Source organism: Aptenodytes forsteri, unplaced genomic scaffold, assembly GCF_000699145.1.
Source record: "Aptenodytes forsteri isolate BGI_AS27 unplaced genomic scaffold, ASM69914v1 Scaffold217, whole genome shotgun sequence".
Classification (NCBI taxonomy): Eukaryota; Metazoa; Chordata; class Aves; order Sphenisciformes; family Spheniscidae; genus Aptenodytes; species Aptenodytes forsteri.
Window position 1 is genome coordinate 7614489 of NW_008796222.1, and position 13736 is coordinate 7628224.

The 13736-nt window shown below is 41.5% G+C and overlaps 1 protein-coding gene across 1 annotated transcript in view; it reads right to left on the reverse strand.

Annotated features, from left to right (window-relative positions):
- Positions 1 to 11247: 11247 nt before the first annotated feature.
- Positions 11248 to 13736, reverse strand: part of RPF2 (ribosome production factor 2 homolog) — a 13581-nt gene continuing 11092 nt past the window's right edge. The window contains exons 7-9 of the mRNA XM_019474621.1: positions 13343 to 13445; positions 12256 to 12400; positions 11248 to 11895 (exon numbers count right to left, since the gene is read on the reverse strand). Of these exons, the coding sequence (XP_019330166.1) occupies positions 11716 to 11895; positions 12256 to 12400; positions 13343 to 13445 (428 nt within the window). The 3' untranslated portion in view covers positions 11248 to 11715. The remainder of the gene's footprint in view (positions 11896 to 12255; positions 12401 to 13342; positions 13446 to 13736) is intronic.

A 13736-nucleotide genomic window follows, 5' to 3' on the forward strand; every position in this document is an offset into this window, starting at 1 on the left:
CACCTCCCTCGACCGGCTAGCTATGCTGTGCTTGATGCACCCCAGGACACAGTTGACCCTTTTGGCTACCAGGGCACACTGTTGACTCATATTCAACTGGCCATCAACCCAACCCCCCAGATCTCTTTCCGCGGGGCTGCTCTCCAGCCTCTTGTCCCCCAATTTGTATGTATAACCAGGATCACCCTGTCCAAAGTGGAGAATCCAGCACTTGCTCTTGTTAAATTTCATGCGGTTGGCAATTGCCCAGCTTTCTAGTCTATCCAAATCTCTAGAACTAGTTCTGTTATAGCTCTTTTCAAGGTGGGGGACAGAGATAGCTGAACTGCACACAGCAGTCAGGGTATGGGCACACTTTGAGTTTATACAACAGCAAATGTTTGTACTCTATTTCATTTTCCGCCTCCCATACTAATTCTTAACATTTGATTTGCTTTTTTGACTGTATCAGAGTGACTTCTTCAGTCTCTAATATAATCGCAAGGTCTCATTCCCAAATAGCCATGGTTAGCTCAGAACACATCTTTTTTTTAAGCTGATGTCACGTTTGTTCACCACTTGCACATACCAACACTGAAATTAATTTGACTGGCATTAAAATGGCCTTCTCAGAAGAGTCTTCTGGATATCTTTGCAGGGGGCACTCATCTTTACAACACCAGCTTATCCAACATCATCAGCCAACTTTGTCATATCATCGTGTTATCAAACTACAAGCTGTGGAAGAATTTGAATATAGCCAGTAACTGGGAAGCAAAATAGCAGGTTAAATTCAATACTGAGAAACATAAATGTGAAAAAAACCTTCCCTAGGTACATAAAATAATGGTCTCTAGTATGTTATTATCATTAGAAAGTTCATTAGAGAAGAGAGATCTCGGACTTACTTTGGCTTCTTGTCTGGCAGCAGCAGCTCCCCAAACAATAATATCTAACAGGCATGTAGAACATTAATCAGTATTAAGAAGAGAAAATCAAAAAGAAAGTGTTGCCCGCGTCAGAATTAGTCATGCAACAATACCTTTGATACTACATACAATCCTGTTCTCAGAAAGGATATAACAGAACTAGAAAAGTGCGAAGAGGACAAATTAGCAATATGATACAGCTTCTACGTGAAAAGCATTTCAATTGATCGGGACTCTTCATCCTCAGAGAGAAATCAGTAAGGAAACTGAGGCCCGTAAAATCATGACTGGCATGAAACAGGTGAAGGGAAGTATTTATCTGCTAACTCTCAAATAAAAGACCTCAGGGAGACCCAAGAATATCAGGCCTCAAGTTTAACCCAATAATTACTATTTCACTCAACAAAACTGAATTATGGAACTAATTAATACAAAGTGTTTAAGATGCCAAAATGATGTACTTAACAAACCGCTAGGAAAAGTCATGAGAGAAAGATGCAGTAATAACAAAACACAACAAACTGGAGATTATCTCCAGCTCAAGAACTTCGTAAACTGCAGGTATCCTTATACTAGGAAACAACGGGGGAGGTATTGAAATAAAGCTCTGTTGAGCTTCTCCCCATTCTCATGCTCTTTCCCAAAGGAGCTGGGCCAGGACACTTATACTCATTTTAAACTTCCAGAGTGAAGCACAAATGCAGTTCCCTGCTACCACAGATGTTGCAGTTTATTTTCCCATGTTTGGGGAAATCACATGGACAACCCATCCAGCAGGTAAGGGGTGGTGAGTCTTACCTTCCGAAAAGTCACAGACGAAAAGAACTCTTGATGTTAATTGAGCATGGTTGTTCTTTTGGTCTTGTGACATGGGTGAAAATTTGAAATGGGTAGAAGGAAAAATGTCAAAGTAAAGCAGTGTGCTTCCAATTAACTGAATTTCTTTTTCTTCAACTTACAAAATGTTAGCATTGATGTTTGCATTATCAGCATGATGATATGCTGATATAGGTATGAAATGTTTCCGTGGTCACAAATCAACTTTCTCCTATCCCCAGAGTTTTCATTCAATGGGAAGTTTTGTCTTTTCATTCTGATTTGGAACAACACAAGGTTTGCAGATGTTGCAATTCCCAGAAATTCCATTTTCGTAACAGCTCGTTCCTCGTCATAGACTGACTATGAAACGCCAGGGCGTTTGTCTGGAAAAGGCAGGTTCGTGTCACTTACAAACATTCATCTCGTAGATACCTTTATTCATACAACTGCTAATCCTTAGTGATCCGACTAAGATCCCTCCCTCAGCAGGAAGCTAGAGAGGCAGTGAGCTCACTTAGATTTTCTGGTCCATGGAAGCTGGATCCAGCAATTCTTGTATCCCACACCTGAACTATCAATCTAAAACAACAAACCCACTTTAATCACACAAGTACTTCTTGGCAAGCACAAAATACAAAAGAGGAATAACGATTCTCTAAACAAAGAAACAGGAATGCTTGTTCTCATTAAGGGTTTCTCTTGAATTTTACTCAGCAGCAATAAGAAGCAGGGTTCTCCAGGGCAGACTGTGTTCAACACTCTCCTGCAATATGTGATTGCAAGTAAACAGAAGCCCTCGAAGCATAAGATCTTAAGGCACCTTGTTCTTTGTTTTTTAAGGAGAAGCTACCGCAATGCAGAAAAGCCATGTTCAGTCTCTGAAGAGCCATGCGCTACTTCAGTATCTTGGTGAGGACTTTTTCTTTAAAAACTGTGGGTTTTACTATGCCTAACACAACAGGGTTCTGGGATCCTTCTCGGAGGAACCTGGGTATTACCGTCCTACAATAAATAAATAATTGTAAGCATTCAAAACTTGTTCTGCTTGAAGGCTGGACTGTTATTTGGGTAAGAATAGAGTAAGATTTAAAACAAACCTCTCCAACAAGTCTGCTATAAAACAGACTGTCAAGTAAATATAAAGTTGGGAAGTTGTGGTTTGGTTTTTTTTTTTTAGTAGGTTTCAATGGGGCCTAAGACCTTTTACAAATGGAACATGATTCACAATCCTTAGGTAGGAATGATACGTCACTTTATACTGCAATGCACTTACGGAGACCCATGCAGCTATGGGGGGTGGGGGGAGGGGACAGCTTTCTCTGTGTGACATGTGGGAAAAGGTCTTAAAGATCTTGCTCCAAGTTTCATTTTATAACCGATTATTCTTTCTCCCCTGCAAAAAACACTTGTCATACAGGTTTCAAAATTGTTTTTGCAGATATGAATAAGTATCATATAAGTTCTTATCTCTCCTTTTCCTATCTTCCAAGTCAGATGTCTAGTTCAATGTCCAAGAGGTGACTTAGAAGACCAGAAATTTTCTGATTTCAGTCATCTGGCTTTTGCTGTAAGAAAACACCTCTGCTAATGCCATGTCTTAATAGTTTGCCTGTTCTTTCTTAACACTCATTTGTTTTGCTGACAGAGTTAGGCCCATGGAAACTAACTCTTTACCTACTAGGTTGAAAAGTTCATCCTGTTCTACTTTTTAATAGAACAACAAAACTTTCCTGTAAACTCAGCTCCCAGAATCCATTACAAGTCTAGCGTAGCTGGCTCTGACCAAATGCTGGCACCATTTTAATAAACCACAAATTTTGACAAGTTTTTTCCTTCTTCTCTGCTAGCATTTAATACATCTTTTCCTCCAGGCATACCAGTCAGGTAGCATAAATCTCCTGCCACAAGCATGAGTCTCTAAAAGGAACAAGATTTACCTTTGACAGGATCTCGTGCATGAGACCATCTTTAGGGTAGAGATTCGTCGTGTCCTGTGCAGCCCACATGCTGAAAAAGCATTTCACCTTTCACTTTTTCATAATATTCCTTTTACTATACTTTTTCCTGAACAGGGACAGCTTTGTCTATATGCACTTAAACTCTTCGGTCACTTTACCACGTAAGCCACAGAATGGATTTCCTTCCAGGAATTCAAAGAAAAGTAACTGAGAACCTAATCAGCTATTACCTCCTCAAAACAGCAACACAGATCTAATGACATTTAAATTAAATTTAAAATATTTTTCATAACTGGAGAAAATAACTAAATCTGTCTTCAAAAGATTTGAGGTTTGTGCTAAGATGCAGTGTTAGCTTTCCAAACATAACATACCACCATGCAGTATTTCTGATCACGCTCAGACTAGAACAAGCACAACTCAATCTTTTATTCAAGTTCATTAAACAAAAGCGTTCAACGCAGCTCAAGAAGTCTTACTCCTCGCCATAGCTCCATAGCATCAGAGGGAAAAGAAGTATGTTGAAAAATATTCATAGGGAGAAAATCCTTCCAGCTAAAACAGAAGCCACGTAAGGAGTTTTGTCAGAAGGTTACTCCCGATGGAAAGGAGAAGTTTCCTGAATATTATTTTGAAGGTTGCCTTAAAACCAATCTGAAGAGATTTGCTTGTGTTTTGCTAAAAGGCACACAGATGAACTAGTGTGTCTCTTACTACTGACCAGGGCTGGGTGGTGTTGGTCTTTGTTGATAAACCTCAAAATTTCTGAGGGGTTTTCTTTGCAAGGAAAATCACAAATTGTGCGTGGTTCCACCTAGGTCAACTTCTTTCTGGCCAAGCGCTGTTGACAGCTGCTCTGCTCCACCACAGCACAGACTCCGGCCACAGGAAGGTACAGGAAAGCCACCAACAGAGACCACATGGACAGGGAACTCACAACTTTCACATTTTACCTTTGTTCCTAAAGCAAATCCCTTCTGAAAAAGTCAGTTGATCTTCACTGTCACATCTGTAAAGTGGTGTTAAAAGTGATCATCTTCACAGGGAAAGTTGTGATGAAGCTTACTGGCAAATGTAGGTCCCAAAACCCATTGGTTTCCTTAAGAACAGACTCAGAACCACAGTAATTCTCAAACTCGGGCACCATCTTACAGATATTACTTAAGCAGCAGTACAAGGGGCAGGAGTTCCCTCACGTCTCCCATCCCGCTCCCAGCCTTTTGCTTCCTCCCCAGTGCCGCAGTGCACCACCCAGCTGTGCTGTGAGCCAGATCGGGGAACTGATCTAGCTTCAGAACAAAGAGCCATCCCTTTCACACACACCCCGCCCGCCTTTTAAAGCCAGTTTAATTCCCTGATCTGGCCGCCAGTCCCACAAACAGCTGCACCTTTGTAACTCCTTACATCAGCACTGCTGCTGAACTCCCCACATGGTGTTATCCATAAAGTGCTGGCTTTGTGTTTTTGTTGGTTTTTTTTTTAAAGAAATATCATTATGTATGACCTGCTGCCTTTGAGAAACTGGAGGAGGCTAATGGCAGGAAGGGTGGGTGTCCCTCTCTCTCTGGAAGGAAACCGAGAAGGAAATGCTCAGCAGTTATCAGGTCTTTGAATCTTTCTTCAAGTGAGTCTTGAAGGGACGAGCACCTGGAACACAAACACAAACCCCTCGCTCACCAACTACAGAGTGCACTTGAGTTGAACAGCTGTTTGCCTTTCTGTGCTACAATATCCTAGAAGCCGTTAGGTATCTCAGGTATGTTCAGAGAAGAAAGAAGAAAAACAAAAAAGGCACCTACAGACTTTTCATGACATAAAAAAAATAAAGCCTGCCTAATATTTCATTCAAGTAATCCTAACGAGCAAGGAATTATTCCCACGTGCAAAGTAAGCCAACAGGAGCTGAAATCTATCACCTCTTACGAATTAAAAGCTTATTACTGTTTATTGGCATGCTGTATGTGCACTTTGGAGGGTCTCATTAATTCTTCATAATAATCTGTTTTCAATTAAATGGCTGTGATGGGAGGTAAATGCAAGTTCTGCATCGCACTTTTTGTGGCAAACCGTCCCAATACAAACTTCCTGATACAGCAGATGTGACTGCCCATCTTCTGGCAGTGATGCATGCCAAACAGCTGTTTGCTCATGAGAACCAGGAGAGCTCAGCTTTGCTTAGAGATGTTTGGTGTGAATTTATACTGCTAAATACCTTACATTTCTTTGTCGCACTGGGACTAGTTTCTGTCACATGCAAGAGCGTGACACACCAGGAGAGAGAACGCCCGAATCCTTTCTTCCCCCTCACTTCTGCATTCCCTTCCTCACCTTCCCCCAGAGGAGAGAGCAACTTCTAAGCCAAGGAGCTCAATTTCCACTGGAGAAATGTTAGCAACTTGCAACGAAAACTGAAAAGACGTAACTACTTGTGGACTTTTTTGGATTAGGAAAACAGAAACCCTGACTTAGTACAAGGAATACGCCTTTATCTGAAAAACAGGCAGGGAGGGAAGAGGCTTTAAACTATCTTTTGGCAACCGCTGATATTAGGCCCCAGCGTGCCTATCTGTGGCTAACGTAGATAGTCGCTGTTGCAGTAATAATTCCAGAGCATAAAGCAGCGTCAGTAATTCTGCTGCCTAGAGGCCAGCAGCAGCAATCAATGGTTTAATTTGCAAATTTAAAAAGGGGAGAAATAACGCCAGCACCTAAAACAGCTTTAGAATTGATCACACGGGGCTCAGTCCTAAGTGAAGGCCCCTTCACCACATGTGTGCTGAGCACTGCCTTCTCCATGGAGTACACATTAATGTTAGGAAAGAGGGAGATAAAGATAGATTTTTAAATTCATCTTACTTTGCATTGCAGCACTGTATACGTAAAAAATCCACTCAGATCTTTGCAGGCAATGTAGGACAAGGCAAATGTATATAACCCCCTGGCAGGGGATAATCAACCAAGGATCTCTTTCCAAGTTTGCTGAGCAAAGCCTGGCATCCCTTCCACTGGTACCAACGGGTCAACGCTCTTGCTCCCATTCTCCCACTTTGGTAACAACTGGAGAAATAGGCCTGATTAGACCTTTCCTGCAGATTTCCCTGCCTGACTGACATGCCTAATCCTGTGGTTGACAGGACAGCTCTTCATCCCATCCCCTCTTTTGATTCTGGCTCCTCACCTCTGGCTTTGGAGTTTCCTGACGCTGAACGTGGCTCTTGATTCCTTGTTTCGGTTTGCCCAGATGCTTTCAGTAAGTGCCTTGATTGTTACAGTGATCAACTGAACAGGGAATTAAGCCAATAATGGTCAGTGCAGAGTACAGAAGATAACTGAGAAAGATGAGGGAGACCAGTATTGTGACCACTAGCAGAGCGGAAAGAAGAGATTAATGTAACACTCACCATGAGCAATAAAGGACAAGAAACTCACCTTCTTGCCAGCACGAAGAGATGATCTGGACAAACAGTAGGAAATGGGTCACTGCAGCTGTGCCTGGTTTGGTCTGGAGGTTGTGAGAGTGAAGGAAGTCAAGAGGAGAAAATTGCAGCAATCAAAACAGAAGACAGTTAGGGCCCAAATGGGCGTACGTCAGTATCATGAACGGAGTGAGAAATGCAGATTTTTACAGGTGGTGTGTTGCATCACAGGAAGAATTATGGGATTATCAAGGGGGAAAGAGGGAACATAATGAGAATTTGGGGGAATGTCATTAACCACACATGCTTTCTGTTAAGTTCTGCTGAAAACTTTACCTCTTCTTCCCCTGAATGACTTTGTGCTTATCTTAGAGAAGCAGGGGAAAAAAAAAGATCAAGTAGACAGGATATGACTGAAAGTTAAAGAAAACAAGAACGAATGAGAAACAGACGCCTTAGAACTTTCTCGATCAGCGTACGTCTACTGCATTCACTGATTGCTCTGAGTAGATGATTCCCATGTTATTTAGGATAGGGCTTAATCCCAGATTACCTACAAGTTTTCCTCTCCCAATGCCCATCTCTATTTCTTTGCTCACCCAGCACTTCGGTCCCTCCTGCCCACCATGATTTCCGAGATAATAATTCCCGAACTTCTCAGGTAGGTCCCTCAGAACCCCCCCATCCCCCCCAAATGTCTTTTCCAGCTCCTCCTCACCATCTTCTTCATAAATGCGTCCTACACAGGCTTCACATTCAGGAGCCTCATGTCTCTTTTCCTTGTATGTTTTTAGGAAACCTGACTTCTGATACAGCTAACCTATTTCTCAGCTGTGTCTTTGGATTGCATCTGTGATGTGTCAGCACTGCTAGAGGCACTTTAGCAAAGTCCAAAAGGAAGAGATAAATTGCGCTGGAGACAGGGGAGAACCACCTGCACCACATGTAATACACGTTAATATGTATTATGTATGGCTATGTTATATATATTATGCACAGCTAACATTTTCCACTTCCCTCTCTTTAATATTGAAAACGTCTCTAACACAGTTCTGCTCTAGCCTCCTTACCTCCCTTACATTTGATAGCATACGGAATAAGCAACGGTCAGCCTTTTTTCCCCTGGCTGGGGGATGCAGCAGCCAGTGCAATACCTGGTATATCTGCGATGTTTAACTGTCCTGCCTTCATGCTCTTCGCTAACCCTCCCCAGCTGCAACCAAGCCAGTGGGGGAGGGAAACCCTCACAGTCAAATCCAGAAAGCACTTAGTGAAAACAAATAAGGTTGCTAAGGAACCATAAACTCAAACCCACAAAATCCAGGAAATGGAAAGGAGTTCATATGCTCTTTTCAAACACACACCACTCAGTCCCCTCAGCGCTCCGTCTGTCACATTATACTAGCACAGAGCTAAGGCTGTGACTGTACGTGCCCAGGACTGATTCCCCAAAATGTGGGAATCCCAAGAACCTAGCACATTGTGCCACTCAACAATATCTACCTCTCTTCCTCCTTTCCTAATCACACCACACTTAAGAAGAGTTTATAGTGCAGGGAGAATATAAATTCTATGTATATCATTAGTCATCTGTGACAGTAGCCTAGGTGACAGTAGCAATGAAGATGCCAGCAGCACAGCTGGGCAACATCAGCATACAAACCGAGGGTCCACAGAAGGCACAAATCGTACCCTCCCTGACGTTACCATCCTGCCAGCTAGACTAAAGACAGCATGGGCTTGACTGCTGATTTGTAACTCTGTTTTACCACACAGGTACAGCCTCCGGAGCCACGCTGTGCCCACAGGGATTTTCTTGAAACCAAATTTATTACTGTGCTCAACCCATAAATAAAGCTATCTCCAGTGCATTGGGAGGTAAGAAGATGACAGCCAAAGGAAAGGGGTGAGCGTGCCAGTTATACCTTGCCTGTGCCGCACAGACCCTGGGGCCACGTTTACGTGTTTTCAGAGCCTGGTGAACTCTGGAAGCAAGGGGCAATTGAGGCAAGGCCAGGCCCTTTCATCAGCTGTCCTTTGAGCACCGCATGTACTGTTCCCCATGCACACAGCTACGTTGCAGCACCTGACAAATTTCCTCACACTTTAAAACACTGTGAGAAATAAGAACATGCCACTAGAAAGGTTATATTTAGCCCTCCTATCTCCATTCACCTTGAGTTAAATCAGATACTCAAAATGTAGCAATTGCCTACCATGCAGAGGTGCAGTTGTACATGCCGTACATCTGAAATAACAATAGCCATCAGTCTTGGCTTAATCAATGCTTCATGGCAAGGTTGAAACTCCTCTGAAAGAAATAGGGTGAACTCAGTTGCTAATTTGGCTTCATCCTATCTTGTCATACAGAGATCAGAGTGGTTCATTTCTGCCATGAGAACAAAACAAGACAGCATTTCCACTTCCCACTCAGAGTTTGCACCAAAATGGCACCACTTTGAGTAGTACAAAGTGTTTATTAGAAATTGAACAAATTTTAGTACTTGCTAACAACACAACTTTAAAATGATCAGTATGAAAAAGCATAGCCTAAATATCCTTACACTATATCCAGGTGAATTTACCTCCTTGCCTCGCATATCCAGTGCATTTTGTCCACCACGTGGCTGTATTTCACAAGTACAAACAGTAAGAATAAAAGGGTATTTGCACAAACAGCCACAGCTGTGGGACATCAGGCACTTCAGGTTCCACTTCAAGTCAGCAGAGACAAAAGACCCTGCAAAGGGTGAATAAATGCACTGGGGTTCTCCCCGTTGACCAATTTCCTGTGCTCGAGGATTTTGCATCTCTCGGAAGCTGCGCTAACCGCAGGGGCTAAAGACCGAGTCGTCAGCAGGTGTAGTAGCCCTCACCTCTCCAAGACGCTTCTTCATATGAAGAGCAAACCCAGCAGCAGCATTAGACAAAACCAATGCCAGGATGCAACAGCTTATCTCTGAGGACTACTATCGAATAACTGTCTCACTTTTAGCATTAAGATGTAACAGGATGTTAGAGGGTCTACATTACTTCTACAAAATTCAGTTTTTAAACACCACATTAACCACCAAAATTAGCTTCCAAATTAGGAAAATATGACTTCTAGTCTTTTACAACTATAAGTTTGACTGTAAGTTCGCAAAAGACAGCATGCCTGTTAGTACAATTCTTCTACAGCTATTACCAAACACGGCTTTCAGTCAAAAGTGTAGTGATTTGTATTTCAGAAAGTTATGGTGGGAAATACAAATTTGAAATAGCTTATGGAATTATCAGTTTCTCAAACACATGGTTATAGATCAGAGAAAAGGATTTAGAGAGCGCCATGCAATTTATTTTGTGTAATGATTAAAAAAAAAAAAAAAATCGGGTAATACATTGAAGATAAATGTTTGTGCCCTCAAAAAGATCCCAAACTTAAAGCCCTTTCTTTTTCACACTACAAGTTTTATCAAACCAGCACAGCAAGAACATCATGTGTGGCATTTGCACAGACACAGTTACGGCTCAGCTCTCACATAAGGAGAGCAAAGCTGCCCAACTGCTTCCAATTCAGGATGCAGAAGACAAGCAAAAATAACAAACCGCCTGTTTCTAATGTGACACTTCAGCTGATTACACTGAGAAAACTAACAAGAAAAGATAAAAACGTAACTAGGATGAGCAAGCTTGCTGTGTTGATAAAGCGTGTACACTTTTATCATAATTATGCTCAAGGGCAGAGTAAGAGCTTCCAAACAGACAAGCAGAAGAAAAAAAGCAGGGTTTTTTCAGTATGTTCCAAAACATAGAACACCACACCAAAGTCCCACTAAGGTCTTAAACGCTCATCCCCTTTACCCAAGCCTTTAATTGAGTCTTCACTAACTCATGAGCACAAACTTAGGAGGAAAGCAGGGTAAGAAGAGACGACTTGTACCTTTCAAAGTTGCTTCACATACTTCAATTCTGGGCACAAATCAAGCAGCAATGATTGAAATTCAAACTGTAAAGGTTTCATTTATGCCTAAAGCAAACATCAGGCACTTTGCTGCCATGGTGATGAACACAGTAAAAACACCTTACACTTGCAGAATCTGGAGCGATTAAAGTAGGGCTTGGTGCAATAGTTAAAAACAGTCTGGCATCAGACACGTGAGTTCACACTTTAGAAAATGGTTTCTAGTTTATTGAGTTGTGCAAAACCTGAAATACATAAACAATAAACGAACAGAGAAGTTGTGCTGCGTATGTTATGCATATACATTACTCTGGTCCGGCGCAGAATTTATAAGAGGAGTTGACTGATCGAGGGTTCCCAACATAATAGCCATAAAACTGTTCGGGAAATGAGTCACCTGCTTGACTAGCATATGTTTGCTAACACCAAGATAATAAATACTCAGCTTCGGAAAACTAAGCAAGTTTTATCACATTTTGTATTTTAAATAACCAAGTTCCATGTTAAAGCTCAATACCCGCATGTTCCCTTTAAAATGACAAATCATTAAAAAGATTTTTTTATAAAACTAAAGCTAACAGCAGCTGAATCTTTTATGTCTGACACATTTATATTACAATATACATACTAAATTTGAAGGTACAAAGAGTTTTCAAAGCTGTTCCAGACTATCAAGCTGATTTTGACTTTTTGGGACTAACCCCACCATCTTCAGCTGACTTCTCTGCTGGCCTCTTTTTTAACCCTTTCATTTTTCGTGTCTGCAGTTTACCAAGATCTTGCTTCTGCATGTGGATTCGCCCATAAGTTGTACCGAACACATCATGGGAGATATTCTTTTTCTTCTTAGGCTGTAAGGGAAGACAAACATTAGTATTTCTGAGTAGAGAGTGCCAGGAGCTCCGGTGAGAAGCCAGATATCTGGCCTTACCATCACCATGTTCACCAGTAATTAAACTACCAAATCAAGTGCCTAAAAGCAAGGCCGCATACATTGTTTGGAGCTTAGCGATTAAGATTTGTTCTGCTCTTATGTGCTACCAGAGGAGAGTTTGTATGCCAGCTGATCACCACAAAAGTGCTATGGCCCCAGAAATATCAGTTGGCCTATATAAAAGTAAGCTTTGATCGATTATACAATAATTAATACTTCAGCTTTTGCTCTTCTTCACATATAGATCTGGAAGTAATATACTTTCCAAGGTACGTACCTTCAGGGCTTTTGGTTGTTTTAAAGACAGCTTATAAAGGTCATCTGAAGCTAAATGTGTCCTCCTCATAACCAGATCTAATGAAGGTCCCATCTCTTCCAGTTCAATTCTTGGTATTTTACAGCCAGATTTCTTCAGAAGCACCCTAGAAGGGAAAAACAAGTAAAACCAACATTGTCCTCTGTGATAAAGATTTATCCGTCCTCCTAAAGGGCAGGTTCAATCCTGTAGTTCAGAAGACTATTAAAAACAATTGCTACTGCTAACTCTATTATTGAGAAAGACGTCTGGCAGTAACACTTTGCAATATATTAAATCTGTTCCATCACAATTTGAACACACCCAAAATATAACCCAGCTAAGGTAACTTTTTGTTTTTACTATACCCCGAAAGCCATATCACTCCTCAAATTCAAAATAGTGCCCTGGGTATTAATAGACATGAAAAATATTTACTATCGTTTGCGGCAAAATAATCTGAGCACTAACCAAGAAAGTTTTGTGTGTGTTTGTTTTGAAGAATGAGACTGATAAAAGTGATTTTGTTATAAGAGAAATCAAAATCGCATGGAACACAAGCTATGAATGCTCACAGCCTGCTAAGGCAAGGCCATGAACTGTGAGGGTGAACATGCAGCAAGAAAGATTGTCTTGTCCTGCCTGCTCCTGTCTTCCCTTGTGTATGACTGGCTGCAGCCTACCACCTGTCGTTCTCTGACAAACACCTAAGTGAGGAGAGTCCTAGAAATCAGCCTGAGAACGGACTAAATCTCTGAAGTCCAAGACTGTACTTTGAATTCACCAAGTTAACTCACACCACCTTACTAATCCAACCATACCAAAGAGCAATCCTCCTAGCTAGAAGGGGGAGCTCAACAAGGAAGCAAGCAGCACGTTTAGGGCTTAAGCGTTTTCCTTCTGCTGTACAAGTTACTCTGTGTTATGCTGGAACACCTCTACGCATTACATGTTTTAAATGCAGCAAACTATTGCTCAAGCCGGTTCAATTACACAACCACGGGCTAAATTTGGGGAAAAGTTGACAAGTGTACCAAAAAGCAAACAAATAGGTAAAACACATACTCACTTATAGCTTCGCATGTAAATCTTCCCCTCTACAGCTGTGAAATGCAAAACATACTCTAAACCAGCCAGACGAATACTGGGCACACTAGGACCTCTGAAGAAATCTGAAAGAATATTTAAAAAGAATAAATGCCAGGTTTCTCGGCTGAAAACCAAACCAACAGATGACTATGTGTCATGGTTTAACCCCAGTCAGCAACCAAGCACCACAGAGCCGCTCGCTCACCCTCTCCCCCCCCGGTGGCATGGGGGAGAGAATCGGAAGGGCAAAAGTAAGAAAACTCGTGGGTTGAGATAAGAACAGTTTAATAATTGAAATAATAATAATAATAATAATAATGATGATGATGATGATGATGATGAAGAAAAGGAAAACAACAAAAGAGAGAGAGGAA